Consider the following 22,295-nt stretch of genomic DNA (forward strand, 5'->3'; position numbering starts at 1 on the left):
ATGTTTTTTCATTGTACTTTTGTCCGCTCCTTTTGGACCCAAGTTTGGAACACCATACAATCTATCACTAATTGCTCAGAAGAGATTTCTATGGACATTATAATCCTTCGATCTCAACATCCCTGTTTCGCGCAATCAAATTGTCCTCCTAAACTCATCGATACCATGTTTGTGACTGCTCTCATGCACATTCTGAAAAATTGGAAATCATCTTCGTTATTAGACTATACGTTTTGGTGGAACTCTCTGTGTATGTATCATAGATTTGAATTGTATGTATATGAGAATAAAATTACACTCCGAATCTCCATGAATTTGAAAAGGAAAAAATCACCCTGGTCATTCTTGGATTCATATGTATGCTCTGCTCTGTAGACACTCCTGTCTCCCCTTCCTTTTCTTCACTTTTCTTCTTTCCTTCCTTTCTCTTTTAATCTCTATTCCTGTTCTCCCTCATCTTTTCCTCATACAGTCTCCACAAACAATTCCATTACTTTGAGCTTTTCTTACTACTATCGTCCTCTACAGTTAATTATATATTTGTAGATTCTTTATACACAATGCTTTATATTACTTTTATGTATTTGAATTGCTCCCTGTACTTTTCAAAATACTAAATAAAAATTTATTGGAAAGACAAAAAAAAAAAAAAGAACATTGAGGTCCCAAACCACAGGAGGTGGTTTGAGAGGAGGTTTGACTTTGAAAAATCCTTTCATGAATCTGGAAACCACCGGATGAGCAGAGGGGGGTTTCCCTTCAATAGGCTGATGGAAAGCCGCAATTGCACTGAGATGGACTCGGATCGATGTAGACTTGAGGCCAGAATTGGATAAATGCAAAAGGTAATCCAAAACAGAAGATAAGGAGGAATGCTGAGGCTCCTGATCATGAGAAAAACACCATGTAGAAAATCTAGTCCATTTTTGGTGATAGCATTGTCTAGTGGTAGGATTCCTATAAGCCTCTAAAACGTCTCTTACAGATTGAGGAAACTGAAGAAGGGTTATGTTGAGAGGTACCAAGCTGTCAGGTGTAGAGACTGCAGGTTGGGATGAAGCAGAGATCCTTGACTCTGTGTAAGCAGAGAAGGAAAAACTGGTAGAAGGTATAGCTCCCTGCTGCTGAGTTGAAGTAGAAGGGAGTAACAAGGTTGTCTCTGCCACCAAGGAGCAATCAGAATCATGGTGGCATGATCGTTTTTCAACTTGACCAGAGTCTTGAGAATGAGAGGGAATGGAGGAAATGCATAGAGGAAGAGATTCGTCCATTCCAGAAGAAGAGCATCTGCCTTGAGGCAATGAGGAGAGTATATCCTGGAGAAGAACTGAGGCAGTTTGTAGTTGTGGGAAGCTGCAAAGAGGTCTATCTGAGGCGTTCCCCACTGTGAAAAAATGTGATGAAGAGGCGAGGAATGGAATGTCCATTCATGAGGTTGCAGAAGACGACTCAAGTTGTCCGCTAGGCAATTTGTTGACCCTTGGATGTAGACAGCTTTGAGGAAGGTGTTGTGGTGGATTGCCCAATCCCAAACCTTCAGAGCTTCTTGACAAAGGGAGGCAGATCCTGTCCCTCCCTGTTTGTTGATATAATACATGGTGACTTGGTTGTCCGTCCGTCCGAATGAGGACTACCTGGTCGTGAAGGAGATGTTGAAAAGCATATAGAGCCTTGAGGATCGCTCTGAGTTCCAACAGATTGATATGACACCGACGATCCGTACTGGTCCAAGGGCCTTGAGTACGGAGACCATCGAGATGAGCTCCCCAAGCGTAGGTCGAAGAATCTGTTGTGAGGACCTTCTGATGAGGGGGCGTTTGAAAAAGTAAGCCTCTGGAGAGATTGAAAGAGAGCATCCACCAACGGAGAGACTGCTTCAAGGAAGGAGTGACTGTTATGTGTCGAGAAAGTGGGTCACAAACCTGTGTCCATTGAGATGCCAGGGTTCACTGAGGAATTCTGAGGTGAAGTTTGGCAAAAGGAGTTACTGTGGAGGCCATGTGACCTAGAAGTACCATCATGTGTCTCGCTGAGATGGAAGATCGGGAAAACACTACATGACAGAGTTGAAGTAGAGCTTCCAGACGTTGTTGTGGAAGAAATGCTCTGAGTTGAACAGTATCCAAAACAGCTCCGATGAACTGTAGATTCTGAGAGGGCTGGAGGTGGGATTTGGGGAAGTTGATTTTGAATCCCAAACTTTGTAGGAACCAGATAGTCCGTTGGGTCGCTACAATAACCCCCTGAGATGTTGAATCTTTGATGAGCCAGTCGATGTAGGGAAATACCTGAAGACCATGGTTCCTCAGAGCTGCTGCTATCATTACAAGACATTTGGTGTACACCCTGGGAGATGAAGCCAGGCCGAAGGGTAGCACTCTGTATTGGAAATGCAGATTCCCCATCTGAAATCTGAGGTATAGACGGGAGGCCGGATGAATGGGAATATGAGTGTAGGCCTCCTTGAGAGCCAGAGAGCATAACCAGTTGTTCTGCTCGAGAAGGGGATAAAGGGATGCCAGGGACAACATGCAAAATTTTTCTTTGACCAAAAATTGGTTGAGGGCCCTGAGATCCAGAATGGGCCGCAGATCGCCTGTCTTCTTCGGTACAAGGAAGTAACAGGAGTAAAACCCCTTGTTCTGTTGTACCAAAGGAACTGGCTCGATAACATGGAGACGAAACAGAGCTTGAACTTCCTGAAGAAAAAGGGCGGTCTGGGATGGACTGGAAGGATACTCTCTTGGCGGAAGGTCTGGAGGAACCTGAGTGAAATGAAGGGAGTATTCTGAGGTTGCTTTTGAGGTTGCTGTTTCTTAAGAGGAGGGCGATTATAAGGAACCGTCCTCGGAGCAAAACGCTGCTGATAAATAGGAGCAGGACGTGTAGGTTTGGCAGGAGCTGGCTTTGGCTTAGATCTGACAATAGAAGCAAAGGATTTTTCATGATCAGACAATTTCTTGGTGGCTGTTTCGATAGATTCATCGAAGAGGTCATTTCCTTCACAAGGAATATTAGCTATGAGGTCTTGAAAATTAGGATCCATGTCAATGGTACGAAGCCAAGCAAGGCAAAGCATAGCTACAGAGCAAGCAGCTGCTCGGGCAGACAACTCGAAGGCATCATAAGATGACTGGAGAAGATGCAATCTGAGTTGAGATAAAGAAGCAAGGACTTCTTGAAATTCAAAGTGCTTTTGAGTATCCAAATAAGTCAAGAACTTCGGTAATAGAGAAATGAGGAACTCAAAATAAGTAATAAAATGAAAATTATAATTGAGGACTTTAGAGGACATCATGGCATTTTGATAGATGCGACGTCTGAATTTGTCCATAGTTTTTCCTTCCCTTCCCGGAGGAACGGTGGCATAAACCTTGGAAGGATGGGACCACTTCAAAGAGGACTCGACAAGCAGGGATTGATGAGATAACTGTGAGTTGTCAACCCCTTTGCGATGCACAGTTTTATACCTAGAGTCCAATTTTCCTGGAACAGCTGGTATGGTAAAAAGTGTCTCCAGACATCGACCAAAAGTCTGATTCAAAAGCTTATGAGGAGGAAGCTTAAGAGACTCTGCCGAAGGATGAGGAAGATGCATGACCTCGAGATACTCCTTAGAGTATTTTGAGCCAGTATCTAATTGAAGATCCAAGTCCACAGCCATCTGACGAAGAAAAGATGAGAAAGAGCTGATCCGCCAAAGCTTTGTCTCGAGAAGGACTCGAGGACATCGAGGCAGCCTGGGTCAAAGATTAAGCTTCGGCATGAAAAAAGGTATCAAAAGAATATGGAGACTTAGACGAGGCAATCGAAACCGCTGCATCCTCGAGGTTTGTCATTGGAGACCTCGATCAAGGAGTCGGTGTCGAAGGAGGAAGAGAATGAGGCTTAGTTGAAGGTCGTTCTTTAGAAAAAGAATCATGCCTGGAAGTATGCCTCGATGAAAGCCTCGATCATCGATGAGAACTGTGCCTGGAAGCAGATCTCGAAGATCGAGGAGACTTCGCCTCAGAGACAGAAGCAGCCAATGCTATCAAAGAATGGATAGGACTGGAGGCTGTAGATTGAGCCAAAGGCACTCAGCACAGCGGGTACAGGAACCTAAATAATGGATACTGGGAGTGAGCCAAGGCTGAAGTTTGGTATGCCTGACAGAGTGGGGAACAGGGGGAGCAAGGGTGTCCAGAGCAGAGTTGAGAGTAGAGTTGTATGATGAGACACCCTCGTGAACAGACTTGGGTAACATAGTGGAGGCAAGAAGTGAAACAGTGGTTGAAAGGGTGGAAGGATCGAGAGCACAAAGAGGTGATCAGTCGTACTTCATTGGTCACTTCCAGGTAACGAATCAAAATTTGTTGCACATACAAAATTTTAACACACTGCTTTCTTCACTCCCATAGGTGTGAAGGCTAGGAGTTGCACCTCCTGGTTTACATGAAAACTGGACAGGAACTTTGGTAGGAAGGCACTATTTGAATTGAGATGCTAGCCTCTGAGATGCGAAGAAAGGGTTCCCAGCAAGACAGTGCCTGCAGCTCTGACACCCTTCTTGCTGACATCACAGCCACTAAGAAAACTGTCATCAGCTCTATCAGGGATGCTTCCTCTAAAGGCTCATACAGAGCCTTCGCAAGTGCCTGCAGGACCAGATTAAGGTTCCAAGATGGAAAAGGCCGTTGCACTGGAGGGCGAAGATGTTAAGGCTCCCTTCAAAAATCTGGAAACATATGGATGGGATGCCAATGAATGCTTGCTGACCTTGCTCTGAAGCAGGAAAGTCTGCCTATCTGTACTGTAACTTGAAAGAGCCATCCTCCAAGCACTTCTTCAGACCTTCCTGCAGGAAATCTAGCACCACTGAGTGGTGCGTTCACTGGGTCAGAGCATTGTTGCCCGCACCAATTCCTGAAACACTTTCAGGCTTTCACATAGGCCACTAACATGGACTGCTTCTTAGACCTCAGGAATGTGGCAATAACTTCATGTAAATAGCCTTTATGCCCTAAGGCAGTGTCTCACAAATTTCTGGAAGCCATGGCACACTAAACCCTATGCTGCAGCTGCAGGGCATCGGGAAATGCAGCGGCACAGGGTTGTTAACAATGGTGTAATGCGCTTGTGTGATGTCATGTTGACATCTGCGTACATGTGAAGACCCTCCAGATGGGGCCCTGAGCTGTCAGTGGGGGGGGGGGGGGGGGGGGTATGCAAGAGGAGAGGTGCTGGCAAGGAGGAAAGGTGCTGGCTGGCTGCCTACAGAATGTGCCTCTCACTGTGAGAGGCAGGTCCTGTAGGCAGTCAGTACCTCTCCTTCTCGCCGGTGTCTTTGCAGAAACTCCGGAATCTTGCGCTCAAGAGAAATGCCATAAGACCAAAGTGCTCTGGATCCTCCAGGGTAATTGGACCCTGAGAGAGATTTGGATGACAAGGAAACTAAGAGCCTCGTCTCTCTGCAGCCATACTAAGCCTGCATGCCACAGCTGCCTCAGCCAATCTGGAGCTACCAGGTCCACTCGAACTGTGTGCATTCTGACCTGCCAAAGTACTCTGCCTATCACTTGCCACAGGGGGAACACATACAAGAGCTCCTCCGCAGGCTAGGCTTGGACTAGTGTCCAGCCCAGTACTTCCGGGCTTGTAGTTTCAGCTTAAGAAATGAGCTGCTTATTTGTTGGATGCCCCCAGCGCCTGTGCAGTCAAAGGCCCTCTGAAAGCAAGACCACTCCCCAGGATACAAGGTCTGCTGACAGGAAGTCCGCCTGCACATTCTCCACCCCAGCTACGTGAGCCGCCACGATGGCTAAGAGATGAGTTTCCACCCACTGAAAGAGCTGGCAAGCTTCCAAGCTCAGCTGTGCACTCCTAGTGCATCCATATCTTTTTACATAGGCTACTGCAGTCATGTTGTCTAAGAAGCCTTGGCCTGCCCTTCCTTCTAGGGCATTGCCCAGGACTCGTCGAGCTAACCCTATTGCTCTCTGCTTCAAGAAGTTGATCAACCCTCTGAGATGGGGACCACTGCTCTTCCAAAAGATGCCCCTTGCAATGAGCTCCCCAGCCAAATTGTGAAATCCAAGATAGCCACTCCAATAGCGATTCCGGTGCCTAATATGGCCCATAAAGAAAAAAAAATGCAAACAAAAAAAATGCAGGGAAGGGGTTTTGGGAGGTGGGGGACCTGATCCCTAACCTCAGAAACCTTAACAAAATGACTTAAGGACCCCTCCCCCGATTTTCCCCATAGGCTGCAATAGCCTTACTCACTGTTGTGCTGGAGCTGCATAGAAAAACCTCAGATCACAGGTGAGAGATTTCTGCCTCAGACAAGCCTGGAGTCCAACAGATGGCTTACTTCTATGGACTACCATCCAGTCCCTGATATAGAACTGGACCTCAGACCTCCACTGCAGCCACACAATGTTGTTGGGGAGAAATGCAGACAGCCCCGATCCTGGATAATAGGCTGTCTGCACTCAAGTCCACTGCAGACAGAATCTGAGGTAAGCCACTCAAGCCCACTGTGGACAACCCTGGGGCAAGATTGCTCCCAAGGGTACAGACCCCAAGCTCTGAGAATTACTGATGCAGACTGGCCATACAGGAATCATGTGAGGCATAGAAACATAGAAATAGACGGTAGATAAGGGCCACAGACCATCAAGTCTGCCCACCCCAATGACCCTCCCTCTATCTATCTTTGCGGATAGATCCCACATGTCTATCCCATTTGGCCTTAAAATCTGGCACGCTGCTGGCCTCAATAACCTGAAGTGGAAGACTATTCCAGCGATCAACCACCCTTTCAGTGAAGAACTTCCTAGTGTCACCGTGCAGTTTCCCGCCCCTGATTTTCCACGGATGCCCCCTTGTTGTCGCGGGACCCTTGAAAAAGAAGATATCTTCTTCCACCTCGATGCGGCCCATGAGATACTTGAATGTCTTGATCATATCTCCCCTCTCTCTACGTTCCTCGAGTGAGTAGAGCTGTGACCATTCTCTGGACTGATTCCAGTCTCAGCACATCCTTACAATAATGCGGCCTCCAGAATTGCACACAGTACTCTAGGTGTGGGTTACAGACTAGAAAATGACATGGTGGTTGTTACCCACAGCTAGCTGCGGGTAACCTGCCGAAACGCGGAGAGAAAAAATAGTGGTTGCTGTGGGGACAGGGAAAAGGCATTCACCGCCTCTTGGAATGGTGAATGGTCTTGTCTCCGCAGTGAAGCAAGCACAGATTGCACGGTCCAGCATCCCCACCCAATCGCCGCATCCCATGTCCTGCCATCTCCCTCCCTCCACCTCACCTTAGGTGCCAACTTTAATTCTTCTTCCAGCGGCACGCTTTCAATAAGCTGTGCACAGCTGCTTCAGTTGTTGAATCTCCTCCTCTGATGCAACTTCCTGTTTCCGGCTGTATCAGAGGACACGGGTGGGGAGGGGAGGCAATGCCAGATACATAGGAGAAATATTAGAAATGGGGAAAATAAGAACAAAGAAGCGAGATGGTTTGTGCAGATGGGATCAGATGGTTTGTGGGAACGGGTACTGAGCTTGCAGGCTCCGGCAGCTTGCAAAATTACATTGTAATGCGCCATGAAGGTAAGAGGGAGGGAGATGTCGGACTGCGCGAGGGGTGCAGAAGAGCGGTAGAAAGGAACTGACGCTGAAGGGGGTGGTGAGAGGGAAGGGTGGTGGTGGAAAGGAATGGAACACACACTGAAGGGGGGTGGAGAGGAACAGACACTGAAGGGAAATGGGGAACAGAGAATGGGGAGAAGACGCTGGAAGGGAAGAAGACAGAGATGCCAAGCTATGGGGGGAGCGGAAGGAAGAAGATGGGTGCCAGACCAATTGGGGGGAGGGGGAGTGAAGGGAGAAGCACAGTAACAGAGAAAATGGAAGACGCAGAGAGAAGACAGACAGTGGATGGAAGGAATTGAATGAGAAGATGAGGAAAACAGAAACCAGACAACAAAGGTAGAAAAAAAATTTTCTATTTATTTTTTTTGCTTTAGGATGTAGTATATTAGTTGTGCTAATAAAAATTTACGCTGAACATCTCTTTCTCTAGTTTAACAGCCAGAACTTTGGTTTATAAGGAAGGAATAAGCTAAATATTGCAGTACTGAGGCTTGTATGGATGCTGCGGGGATAATAGTTGCAGGGACGAGGCGGGGACAGTGGTAGAGTGGACAGGGACGGTGGTCGTGGGGACAGGGACAAAATTTTTTCCCCCATGTCATTCTCTACTACAGTTTAGCCCTGAGAGTATCTTCTTGTAGCCAGAGATGCCCCGGGGTGACCAAGATCCTCTGCAGCACTGAAAGCCTCTGACCAGATAATAAAAAAACCTCAAAAATAAAGATAAAACTCAAGCAGAACAGACAGGCTGCCTACTCCTCACTTGTAGAGAATAAGACTGAAGGGATGGAGCTCATCCCACAATGATGGGAGGTGGAGCATAAAAACAAGCAGTGGGCTCTCTACAACCCTTGCAACTAATGGGGGTTTAAGCCAATGTCAAGACTACCAGCCCTGTTGCACAAGAAAAAGCATTAAGGCTAAAGGTTGAAACTTAGGAGTCACAATTTTACAGAAGAGCTGACCAGTAAACCACTTTCCTTAGTAATCAGGCCGAAATGTTAAAGAATGATCAGAATATGCCCAGAATATGTACTTATAAAATATGAACTTGTACATTCAGAGACCTCAAAAAAATGTAAGGAGGCCAGTTCATTTACTAAAGGAAATATTCTATATATGACACTAAGCGCAAGTCTATAAAAACACCTCCGAAGTTAGGTATAGTGCTCATCAACATGACTAACATTTAGACCCAACTATTTATGCCAATGAAAACCAGGCCTAAATATCTGCACCTAAGTTGTGTGAGGATCAGGCATATTACAGTGTGCCTAACTTTTAAGAATGCCCATGACTCACCCATGCTTCTCCCCTGGCAATGCTCCCTTCTGAGAGCTAAGCAATAGAATTTACACGCACCACATTATAGAATACTAGTGTTTAAGCCCGTTACATTAATGAGTGCTAGAGTAGATGTCTGACTGTCTGTCTGGGTTTTTTTTTTTTCTTTGTCTTGCTCTCTTTGGACGCTGTCTGTCTGTCATTCTTTCTGTTGCTGGCCCCCTGCCTGCCTGTATTTCTCTGTTGCGCCATGCCTGTCTGTCTCTCCGTAGCCCCCTTCCTATGTCCTTAGTGCCCTCAGTGCCTCCTTCCTATGTCCTTAGTGCCCCCAGTGCCACTTTCCTATGTCCTTAATGCCCTCAGTGCCTCCTTCCTATGTCCTTAGTGCCCTCAGTGCCTCCTATGTCCTTAGTGTCCTTTCCTATGTCCTTAGTGCCTCCTTAGTACCCCTTCCTACGTCCTTAGTACCCCCGGTGTCTCCGTCTCATGTCCTTAGTGCCCCCAGTGCCTCCGTCCTGTCTTTAGTGCCCCCAGTGTCTCCTTCCCATGTCCTTAGTACCCGCAGTGTCTCCTTCCCATGTCCTTAGTGCCCCCAGTGCCTCTTTCCTGTGTCCTTAGTGCCCTCGGTGCTTCCTGTTCTTATTGCCCTCAGTTCCCCTTCCTATGTCCTTAGTGCCCCCAGTGCTCCTTCCTATGTCCCCCTCACTGCCTTCCAGACTGTCCCACCCTCACCCCCCCAAAGCCAGCCTGCCTCCCTCCCTCCCATTCCCCTGTGCAGTAGAACCCCTTGAGCAGCATCTTTCCATTTCTACCCCCCATTCCCCCCTACAGTAGAATCCGGCATTTTTCTATCACTCCCATCCCCCTGTGCAGTAGAACCATTGAGCAGCATGTTTCCATTTCCCCCCCGGCACTACCGCCACCGTGCAGCAGACCCCACTGGCCCTCCCACCGTTAGACAACCTACAAACCTTCCGACTCCAACAGCGTCCGCAGCACTCTAAACACGCTACTTCGTGGCCTTCTACTGCTCGTGATTTCCTCTGCCGCGTCTCTGTCTCGATGTCATCAGGGATGCAGCAGAAGAAATCAGGGAAGTAGAAGGTCATGAAGCAGTGTGTTTAGAGTACTGCAGACGCTGCTGGAGTCAGGAGGTTTGTGGTCGTCTCGCGGTGGGAGGGTCGGATGGGAGGGTCAACGGGGATTCGGGTGCGCTGAGGAGGGGTGCGCCGGGAGGGGCGGCGACGACAAACTGCCTTACAGTGAGCGAGAGTGGAGTTGAAGCGCGCATGCGCACTCCTGCTGGCCACAGACCTATGGATCACGCAGGTAAGAGTGCGCATGTGTGCTTAGCCTTTTATTATAGTAGATACTTAGAAAGCTGTATGTGTAAATTCTAATTAGTACCAATTACTTGTTAATTGTCAGCACTGATCGGCACATGCAACTTTGGTGGCACTATACAGAATCTGTCCCTCTGGCAGTTTTGTGTGTTGCTTGGTCTTTACCAGATCCAGATTTTGCTTTCTGTGGTAAGGGACTCTCAATTATTACGTAACAGTGACACCTAGTGGCTGGACTTGGGAATGTGCACATACAGTTTCTGGAGAGAAACAGCCTATATAACCTCTGGCCAAGAACAACAAATGGCAGAAAGAGGTTGAGGATGGGGAAGAATGTACAGTAGTTAAAACAGGGAAAACATCCCTAGTAAGTTCTGACTGAAGACTAACAGACACCACAGCCAGCAAAAGGCTGGTGTTCACTGAACTGAAAGTCTAAGCAGCAGGAAATTGCCAAACATTTCAAGGGTGTGCATTTTCTCCCATAATAAACAGGCACTTTAGAGTATATGAACAAATGATTCAAACGCTGTGAATAAAACAACTTTTAATATACAGCAGAAATTGGACAACCTTGTTCTTATATTAAACAAAAGATTTTCTATATTACAACATATTTACATTTGCATACTGAAGAGGTAAAGTGTCTAAGTGGCTATTTTACAGTCCTTTCTAACAAAATGTGCAAAAGTAAACTCAACCAAAAAGTACCAGGAATGAGTTGTTATGGAACCAGAGATTACAACAGCCTGAAGAGTTTTTCTTCCTTAGTGGCTTAGACTCATTTTATATGCTGATATGGATATTTCATTTCCAGATGTCTTCTCGCCATTAAGCTCAGCTTCCCTTCAGCGCTCAGTTCAGCAGAAACCCTAAAACTTGGTGAACATTTACTCATGAAAAGTAGTAGACAAAGCAGTCTTTGAGGATACCACTGGATGTCTCCCTCAGTGCCCCTGAAGATCTCTGGCCAGCAGGACTTCTGCCATAAGGATTACTAGTGCCTTATCTAAAGATGCGGGCCAGATGAGACTGTTTGCAACAGCATAAAATATCTTTATCCCAATGATGGGGGAAATCCTTAGAAGAGTTAAGCACTGAAGTTGTTTCTCATACCAATCAATACAACTATGTTCTGTGTTATGATACTAAAGATTATTATGTACGCATAATTTACATACTAGCCAGGGACTATGCACTTAAAAGGGCATATTTATACTCAGTTTAGCTTTAGGTTCCACTGATGAACCAGAAATACAATGCTATTCAATCTACAGCATACCTTTCTATCTTTAAAAACCACCACAGGAGACTTGACATTCTCACCAAGTATTTGATATGTTGCAATACAGGTGTGCAGTACTTGACTGGGAGAATAATCTTAAAGAATCAGGAGGGGGAAAAAAATTCTACATTCACAAAGCCCCAGCTCCATACTTCCCCAAAATACAACCCAATATATATTCAATTAATGGAAGAAAAAAACTATCCGACCTTTTCAACATACACCGAGGTGCAGTGGGTTGTTCAGACTTCACAACCTCTGGCCAGATGATTGGAGAATTAAATCCAGCTCTATACACGATGCAGAAAAACGCCTCATTTTGTATACATTATGAAAACCCTGAATAGACGCAAGCTGCAACGTGGAGAAAAGTTCTGAACCCAAAAAGTGAAAATGTAATTTTATAAAACCTCAAATATGTAACCCATGAGTACAGCTCCAATCTCGCTTTTTGAGCATGATCCAAATATAAAGAGTTCCTGTGTAAATAAAGATTGCGCATTTGGTTTTGTAGTGATTTCTTTACAAACAATAGGCTGAGAGGTAATAATTATACATATATATATTGTTTTTGTCTTACAAAGACAAAATATTTCTTAAAAAAAGTTAAAATTCAGACCATCCCAAAAACATAAAAAAATAATCAAACCATTCCAGTTGAAAGTTATGGCTTTAGAGTTATTGTACTATGCACAGTAAACTAAAATGTCTGTTACCATTAACAGAGTTCAATATTTAGTTTAAAACTCATCTCTGTTTCAGGTTAGATACATCAGCCTGAAGTTTCAGCTCAGGCTGGAACTCTTCCAGAGTAGCTCTCTTCTCAATCTTGTATTTAGAAAAATTAATTTCATGCATCATTCCTTTCCCTTTAAAAACAGAGAAGGCTGTTTCCAGACTACAAGTCAGAAAAGAGGAACATCCATCAATCTCATTTCCCATAAGTAAAAGCTTCTTGTGCTCCTGCATCATACACCTGCTACCTAACTGAGGTTTATCTCCATTAGCTGACAGGTAAAGTATCTGTCACACTTTAGCCTCCACTTGGGCAGTGCAAGCATGGTGTCTTACATTCTCTCTTCACTAGGCAAACAGTTCTTGGAGGTAAAGGCTCTGCATTATGAATGTGCACGCTTAAAAATGAAAACCAGAAATATACTTAACTTGAAGAGAGGAGATAAAATGGATAAGCTTAAAAGGAAAACCAATCAGAAAGGAACAAACCCCCTGCTGGACAGCAAAGCACCTTCTTAGCAGCTGGTTAGCTAGATAGCGCTCTGAACAGAACAATGAGCGCACCAACATTTACACTTCTAAAGTGGAGATTCTACATTTTCACATGTACACAAGCTCACATGAAATGTGGACACTTGTAAGCATACACAAAGGTGTATGTGTGGCATACACACTTCCATGTGTGTGTTCATACAAATGGCATACTGATCTTTATTTTTAAATTCCAAGTCAAAAGTGAATGTTTTCACCAAGATGGAGCGAGGATACCAATTCCTTTGTAGGTAAGTTCTTTGCTTCTGTTTCGATGTGTAGAATAGCAGTCCTTGGGAAAACTCAGATTAGTTAGCATGGTGATAAAATGTCACCCAGATCCAACCACCTCAGGCCCTGATTTGCCTTTACCTTGAACTAGTTCTGGACTTTATCCTGAACAAACATGCCACATAACCAAGATTTATCCTGAACCAGTAGCACAGAGAGTATGGACTTATACCCCAAGCCATGTCTGATGAGTTTCATAAGCAAAGGCTTTCAATTAGGAAATAAAAACTCAGCCAATGCTGAGAGAGCCCAAGGCAAATCATTCCCAAGTATTCATGCTGTTAGAAGAACACTAAAAATGGTTTCAGTCTGCTTCATACCCAAACCTGAAAGAATACGTAGTGCGCTGATCCATTCCTGGTCAGCTCAGGCTCAGGCCACACTGTCCAGATCACAGTTGTTTGGGTAGAAACATGAGGTAGGCCTCATTGTACAGATCCATTCTTGTCATGGCAGCTTTTATCAACTTTACTCATTATATCATGATTATTGCATTCCTATTTTCACATCCTCTTGTATGCTTAGCTGTGACAGTGTTTTCTTAATGCGAAGAGATGTTAACCTTGCTGCACCGTTGGCATACCAGCATTCACGCATCATCTTGCCCATCACTCTTAATGCCTATTCAGGAAACAAGAAAAGACAACACACATGTCAAATGCTTGTGGAAAGGAAGAAAAATACTCAGCAAATATATACAGATGGTTGGAAGGTTCAGCCAGCCTGAACCAGAAGGAAGCTGCAATGTGAAGAGAACCACTATGTCTTGGGGCTGTTTCCTGCTTTCATGCCCCCATTAAAGAAGAGAAAGAAGCTGGACTGGGATAGGGGAGAAGAAAAGAGATAAAAAAGGAAACAAGTTAACCCTATGTACCCAAAACAGACAGGATTAAAAAGGCAAAATCATGAAAAATAAGCCAAACCCCCCCCCCCCCCAACTCTCTAATGATAAAGAGTCTGGTACTTAGAGAATTAAGCAGTAAACATCATGTTGAAATTGTATGTCCTTTAAAAAAATTGCCCTGGTTTCACACACATTATGCACAAGTAGTGTGCCATTACAGAATCTATGTATAAAATGTATAAGCATAGAAGGGAGGAAAAGGGTTTGGGGTGGGTTGGCGTGAAAGTGAAATTCAGTTGCTCTTTGTATAAAAGCTTAACATAAGAATAGCCTTACTGGGTCAGACCAATGGTTCATCAAGCCCAGTAGTCACTAGTACCTGGCCAAAACCCAAAGAGTAGCAACATTCCATGCTACCGATCCAGGGCAAGCAGAGGCTTCCCCTATGTCTTAAAAACAGACTATGGACTTTTCCTCCAGGAATTTGCTTCTATATGCAAGTCAGGAATTTGCTTCTATAAGTAAGTCAGAAAAAACCAAGCATAAAACTTACAAAGAAGCAGTGAGGCAGTTGTAGCTTGCACATATATTCAGTGACATCATTTAAACATCTAGTTTGTTAGGTCTACATTATGTCTTATTCGTTATATGGTGTTAAGTCTCTCTTTTTTAAGTTTTTATTGTACTGTACAATGCTTCGAATTTTATGATTATAGTTTCATCAAATTTTAATAAAACTATGAAACTATAAACACTCATAAAGTGAAGTTACTCTGTTTCTCCAAGGACAGCAGGTCACACATTGCCACAAAAGGGTGACATCACTTGACAGAGCTTGGCACAGATTGACCCAGTGTTCTAGCATTTTCTAAAGCCTTTGGCAGTGCTGTACTGCACATATGCAGGTGCCTTCCCACCAGTTGTGAGTGTGTGGGATCAGAAGTAGCAGAGTAAAACGGCTGAACAAATACAACTCCTAGGAGAAGAGGAAGGGTATGTAGCAACACCTGCTACAGGAGAGTAACTTTGATTTCTCTGAGGACAGGCAGGACATAATTTGCCACACGTACTAAAGTACCATTTTTGCTCCATTAAGCAACCCATTAAGTAAAAGCAGCAAATTTTAAGAAAAATGGAGCTTTATGTAATCAGGAGCTTTAAGGGACCCTAGATTGGCTTTAAAAAACTTTTTAAAATTATTTTCTGCTCAAACACAATCAAATTCATGGGAAAACTTCAATTTGAATAGTTTTTCCATCTTCAGGTTTTTCTGGACAACCCTAATCCCCTAGTCTTTGTAATTTTTTTGGAGTAAAAAATTGATTGAAAGAAAAAACTTGTGGAGAAGGCATGTTCAAGATGCAGGCTTTATTAAAATCACAATACAATAATCCACATAAAAATATCTAGGACCCAAAACATTGGGAGCTATGGACCCAACACAGTTCGTGTTTATACAATGCTGTCTTCATCAGGGGTCCCTAAAGGTCCTGATATGGAAGCATGTGGATTAAGAGCTAAAAACAAACTGATATGTAACTCTGCGCAAGTTAGGATTTCTCAAAGATCATATCTCCCCTTAGCCATCTCTTTTCCAAGTTAAAGAGCCCCAACCTATTTAGTCTTTTCTCATATGAGGGGAGTTCCATCCTCTAACATCTTGGCCGCTCTTTGAACCTTTTCTAATTCTACTATATCTTTTTTGACATATAGCGAGAAGAATTGAACGCAATACTGGATGTGAGGTCACACCATGGAGCAATATGGAGGCTTTAAATATTTGTGTTTATTAAATTTCTTATAGACCGCCCTTCAAGTATACAACAGAGCAATTTACAATATTTGCAGTAGGAAAGGAAATACATAAAAAATAGAAAAGTACTGAAAAAAAAACTGAAGAAAAAAAAAATTTACAAGTCACCTCACATGATTACATAACAGCAAACTCAACTATCTAGTCCAAACACCTGCAGAAAAAGATGGGTCTTAAGGAGGACTCAAAATTTTAACTATGATAGCTTAGAACCGAGTTCTTATGGGAGTGAATTCCATAGTGAAGGCACCAATGTAAAGAAGGCAGAATGATGAGTAGAAGTAAGCCTAGTCAGGTGCACAGAAGGTGCAATTGTTGTGCTGAGACACAATAAAGAGAGTGTGTGGATTAGTGCTGCCCATTCAGGAAAAAAAATTTCGATTCGATTCAGCCTACTGAATTGGTTTTTTGATTCGATTTTCCTGCCCAATTGGGTGTTTTTTTCAAACATCCTGGTGGGTTTATTTTATAGCCTCTTCACCACCTTTGCCTTCTACTAACCACACTGGCGCTGTGGTGTAAACAAAATAAACAAACAAAAAATACTTTTCTAGCTCACGTTTGTGGTCTAACACCAGCTCTGGCAGGATACAAATTTCAAATCTGACACACTGTAATCACAAAATGGAAAATGAAATTATTTTTTCTACCTTTTGTTGTCTGGTCATTATTCAAATCTTGTTGGTCTCAGGCTCTGGTTGTCTTCTGATAACTTGCTTGCCAGGGTCTCCTTCTTTCTTCTATCTCCGTGCTAACCATCCATCTGCCATCTCTGTCCTCCCCTTCCTTTTCCTTCCCTCCCTCAGAGGTCTGACATCTTTCTTTTTTTTTTTCGTCTCCATCCACAGATCCACCTTTTCTTAACTACCCTTTCACCCAGCATCTCTCCCTCCCTCCCCACCACCCCAGGGTCCACCATCTCTCCCTTTCTTTTCCCAACTACCCTCCTATCCAGTATCTCTATCCCCCCTCCACACCATCCCTTGTGTCCAACTTCTCTCCCTTCTGTTCCTTCCCTCCCTAAATCCCATTGTCCATCATCTCTCTCTTTCTCCTCTATTTTTAGACCCATTATTTCTTCCCTCCAAAGTCCGGCATATGCACGTCTCTTTGAACCCCCCTTCCCTCCCTCCGTGTACTTCTACACTAGGGCCCCCCTCCCCTGAAGGTCTGTAGCCCCATCCCTGAAGGCCTGCCTCCCCCTTGAAGGCCTGTCCTCCCCCTTGAAGGCCTATGCCATCATCCCTGCCCTGTCCCCCCCTTAAAGATCTGCACCCTCCCTTAAAAGCCTGCACCCCCCAAGGCCTGTCCCACTCCCTGAAGAACTGCCCCCCGAAGGCCTGCCTGTCCTCCCTGAAGGCCCATGCCACCATCCCTGGCCTGTCCCCCCTTTGAAGGCCTGTCCCACCCCCTGAAGGAATGCCACCCCCAAAGCACTGCGTACCCCCCCCCCGGCCTCCCTGAACCGTTTACCTTATAGCTTCAGCCTGCAGCCGAAGATCGCGGTTACAGCGTCTTTGCAAAGTGCTTTAAGCTGTTTCCTCCTCCGCGATCCTGCCTCTGACGTCAGAGGAGGGGTGGAACCGCAGCAGAGGAAACAGCTCAAAGCACTTTGCAAAGATGCTGTAACCGATGCAGGCTGAAGTTATAAGGTAAATGGTTTGGGGAGGCCAGGGGGAGCACGGAGGCCTTCCCGGGGGGAGGGGGGGGCAGTCCTTCAGGGAGGCCAGGAGGGAAGCCGGACAGCAGCACTTCCCGACTGACCCTCCCACTCGCCCTCTAAAACAGGTGCGGCAGCGGCCAGCCAGCAAGAGCAGCGCTGCAGCTCCTGCTTTAGAGGGTGAAGGGAGAGGGTCCGAATCGGGAAGCCAATTTTTTTTTTTAATTTAAATCGATTCACCCGAAGTGAATCAGTAAACCGATTCGAATCGTGAATTGGGCAGCGCTAGTGTGGATTAATAGGGGATGATAAAAGAGGCCAAATAGAAAGGGAGCAGAAGGTAATTCATCATGCCTGAATATTAACTGACACATACTAGCAAAAGCAGAGGTTGAATTTAGTAAGCAAGCTTCAAAATAGTTGTTCTGGGCAGAATCTACATTGCTTTCTATAGAAAGACACAAAGCCTAAATCAATGCAATAACATACCTCATAGCTCTGCCACCAGTTGGGGATATTGGGTCGCAGCTTCTGGTCACAAACTACTTTTCGCATCTCCTCGATGGAAGGGTCAGAGGGCACAAGGTCATAATAAGGAAGCTGGTATTCCTCATGGACTCCTTGGAAATCAAAGAAAGAAGTCAGTCATAAGACTAAGAAAGTCAAAATTCATTAGTGCTACTGTGTTTCCCTGAAAATAAGACCTAACCCGAAAATAATATAAGCCCTACCCCAAAAATAAGCCCTAGTTCCGGGGTTCACTGACAACTCTTCAACCCGCCCTCACCCCCCCACCGCGCAGCCGAACCCCTGATGACCCTCCATCCTTCCCACACCGCCGACCACGAGCGAGCCCTACCTTCAACCGACACAGTGTCGGGCTGGCAGCACTCTAAACAGGCTGCTTGGCCTTGTCTGTCGGGGATTTCACTCTGCTGTGTTACTGATGAAGGATAGAAGCTGGGCAAGGCTGCACGAGGGATGGGAAGGAGGGAAGGACAGAAGCTGGGCAAACTTCTGCTGCATAGAGGGATGGGAGGGAGAGGAGGAAAGATGCTGCACATGTTGGGGAGAGAAAGGAAAGAGGAAGAATTGGGGTGAAGCAGAGAGAGGGAAAGATGATCATGTGCATACCCCGAAAATAAGACCTAGTGCCTTTTTTGGGCCCCAAATGAATATAAGACACTGTCTTATTTTCGATGAAACACAGTAACATGTTCTTTTCATGTTATTGGGACTGGGGACATTTCTGTTTTCCTTTTCTTTAGTCCTGCTAAACCATCCTCTATGACTAGGTTGTTTCTCCTTCCTACCAGCAGGTATAGTTTCAAGTTTATTAGTTTTTATTTACCGCCTATCAAGGTTATCTAAGCGGTTCTACAATCAGGTACTCAAGCATTTTCCCTATCTGTCCCAGCGGGCTCACAATCTATCTAACGTACCTGGGGCTATGGAGGATTAAGTGACTTGCCCAGGGTCACAAGGAGCAGCGGCGGGGTTTGAACCCACAACCCCAGGGTGCTGAGGCCATAGCTCCATCCACTGTGCCACACACTCCTCCGGTATAGGTAGAGAAACTGAACAGTGACATTATTAATATAAGGGTCGCTGCCATAATTTAAAAATTTGGGTTCTTGAAAAAGAATCAGACCACATTTGATTCCAACAAAGTTTTCCGATGAGTTTGTCATGCAAAGCAATGAAAGAAAACTTTTGTCTGTATGATGGACAATATTACTTGCAAATTTCAGGTGTGGCAATGGGGGCAATATTTGCCCCATTGGTTGTAGATCTGTATATTTCAAATTTTTAGAAAAGCATGGATATATTGTTTACCTTTCATTGATAAAATACACAGAGAAGAGAAAGAAGACACTCTTTTTCTGAAAGGAGACAAGTAGAAGACATATCTTTGGGTAAGTATACATTATTTTACTCTGAGCTTTGATAGGTTTGGGGAGAAAAGATCAATTGTATGCTCCCTTCTATAGACAGTTTAGATCTTAAAAGAGTAAACTTTACTTAGCTAGTCTCCATATAATAGTAGCCTTTTATAGTTCTACAGTTTTGTAAGCTTGAACCTTCTGCTAGAGATAGTTTATGGCAGGCAGAGCAGGGTCTGGCATAGTCTCCATTACCTCCTACCCTCCCCTATCTCATAGTCTTAATTTATTGTCAATTATTCTAATTAGGATAACAGGAGAACTCTTTATATTTCATTACCTGCAAAGAATCAAAACACTAAATAAGCATACAATATAACCCTAAGAAAGAAACACTAAATAAAGCATATAATAAAATCCTAAAGCTCTCTATACTAGTCTAATATATTCCTAGTAGCTTAATAAGGTTAATTAATTAATTAATCAGCTCAATAACAAGATGCAGACAGCAGTCCAGCAGCAAGAGGTTGCTATCCAGTCTTTTGCACCGAGTGTCACATGTATGATTTTCTCCCGGTTGGCAAGAAGTTACATGTGTGCACTCGCTGCAAAAAGCTCCTAGCTCTCAGAGAATGAGTACGTTCCCTTGAGGCTAGAGTAGCAGACTCGGAGGAGATGAAGGAGACAGAAGTACATAGAGGAGATCTACAGGGATGTTGTAGAGAAGTCCCACCTCCAGTCTGGTAACCCCTATGCTGCCTTGGAGGAGAGGTCTCCTAGAAGGAGAGCATCACCCTGGTGTAGGAAATAATCCTGTAGCTAGGATCTGCCCACCAAGGGATGCAATATCCTCTTGCACCAAGGTTGTGTCTCCAGGGGCTTCTGCCCAGGAGGGAAGGGTTACAACAGCTGTTGTAGTTGGTGATATGATCATTAGGTATGCAGATAGCTGGGTGGATGGGGTGTGAGGATCGCCTGGTCACTTGCCTGCCTGGTGTGAAGGTGGCGGACCTCATGCGTCACATAGATAGGATTTTAGACAGTGCTGGAGAGGAGCCAGCTGTCTTGGTACAAGTAGGTATCAACGACTTAGGAAAATGTGGGAGGGAGGTTCTGGAGCCAAATTTAGGCTCTTACATAGACAGCTGAAATCCAGATCCTCCAGGGTAGCATGCTCCCAGTTCCATGCACAGGACCCAAGAGTCAGGCAGAGCTTGAGTCGATGGTTGAGACGATGGTGAAGGGATGAGGGATTTAGATTTGTTAGGATCAAGAGGAGCACGCCAGAAAGTTAAGTGCAGGGCCATCTTTGAACTTTCCTTGTGCAGAGGTGTTTGGGTTATTGTTTCAGCACTTGAACTGTGAGACTCTTTTTTTGAATTGCTCCAAATTTTTGGTATGATTAACTGTGCATGACTGCCTTTTACAGCGTGTAAGAATTGTGCTCCACTTCAATTTGTTTTTTATGAGATATTTTGACATACTGGTAGAGTTGAGAGAATGTTTGTATGACCAATTTTCCTGAAGAAGGGTTCAAATTTTTGTCTTGTGGACAGAATGTTTAAAGCAGTGTGGAGTTTTTTCTGGCCTATGATTAAGGTGTTTACAGTATGCTTGACTACTTCAGGCTTTTGCTTGAATTGAGCAATGCATTGTAGACACCGAGGTCTTTTTTTCTTCAATGTTTATCTGCATTGGACAGGGATTTGAACCCCTTCAGAAGGAAGTATAGGTTGTGATTTGTTGATTAATATTAATATTGTTCTTGCCCTTTTGAAAATTTATTTCAAGTACCCCAACGTTGACTGGTTAAATGCTACACTGGGGAATGCTAGGGAGGTAAAATTCCTAGATGTCATACATGATTGCTTCTTGGAGCAATTGTTCCATGAATTGACAAGAGGGGGAGCTATTTTAGATTTGGTCCTTAGTAGAATGCAAGGCATAGTACAGGAGTTAACTGTGTCGGGTCTGCTGGGAAACAGTGATCATAGCGTGATCAAATCTGAACTGATACTGGGAGTGACGTCACAAAAGAAATCTTCTGTAGAAGCATTTAATTTTCGAAAGGGCGACTATGATAAAATGAGGAAAATGGCCTAAAAGAAGCTAAAAGGATCAGTTGCAAAGGTTAGAGCTGTAAACCAGGCATGGATGTTATTTAAAAATACCTTTATGGAAGCCCAGACCAGATGTATTCCACATAACAGCAAAGGTTGAAAGAAGAGAAACGAGAGCCGGTATGGTTAAAAGGCGAAGTGAAAGAGGCTATTAGAGCCAAAAAAAATCCTTTAAAGAACGGAAAAGGATCTGAATGAAGAAAATAAGAAGACACACAAGCAATTGCAAGTCAGATGCAAAGCACTGATCAAGAAAGCTAAGAAAGAATATGAAGAGAAATTCTTTTAGGTACATCAAAAGCAGAAAACCTGTGAGGGAATCCGTGGGACCATTGGATAATCAAGGAACAAAAGGGGCGCTCAGGGAGGATAAGGCCATAGGGAAAAACTGAATGAATTCTTTGCTTCAGTCTTTTTTTTTTTGTAAATCTTTATTCATTTTCAATCTTGCATCAAGTGTACAAACATCAAAACAATAAGATTAAACATATCATTTGACAATCTTACTATTTTATCTTATAATACATAAAATTACCACCCTCCCCTCCCATCATTCCCTCTACTATTTTCCAATATGAATACTAATATATAACCCTCCCCCTTCCTAACATTATTTAATGTTCTTTATTCAGTTTCAATCTTACATCAAGTGTACAAACTTTACAACAATAGTTAAACACATCACTTGACATTCTTTCTATTTTATCTTATAATACATAAAATTACCACCCTTCCTTCCCATCATTCCCTCTATTATTTTCCCAATATGAATAATAAAATTTAAAGCCTCCCCTTTCCTTACATTAGACGGTGTATATTTCAATAGAAAATTTTATTTGGCATGTCTATGAGAGCTAAATGT

The 22,295-nt window shown here is 44.1% G+C and overlaps 1 protein-coding gene across 2 annotated transcripts in view; it reads right to left on the minus strand.

The window, feature by feature from the left end:
* Positions 1–10,801: 10,801 nt before the first annotated feature.
* Positions 10,802–22,295, minus strand: part of ACVR1B (activin A receptor type 1B) — a 142,230-nt gene continuing 130,736 nt past the window's right edge. For both annotated transcript variants that reach the window (XM_033938064.1, XM_033938065.1), the window contains exons 8-9: positions 17,920–18,050; positions 10,802–13,734 (exon numbers count right to left, since the gene is read on the minus strand). In XM_033938064.1, the coding sequence (XP_033793955.1) occupies positions 13,600–13,734; positions 17,920–18,050 (266 nt within the window). In that variant the 3' untranslated portion in view covers positions 10,802–13,599. The remainder of the gene's footprint in view (positions 13,735–17,919; positions 18,051–22,295) is intronic.

This window comes from Geotrypetes seraphini, chromosome 3 (assembly GCF_902459505.1).
Source record: "Geotrypetes seraphini chromosome 3, aGeoSer1.1, whole genome shotgun sequence".
In the NCBI taxonomy this organism is placed as follows: Eukaryota; Metazoa; Chordata; class Amphibia; order Gymnophiona; family Dermophiidae; genus Geotrypetes; species Geotrypetes seraphini.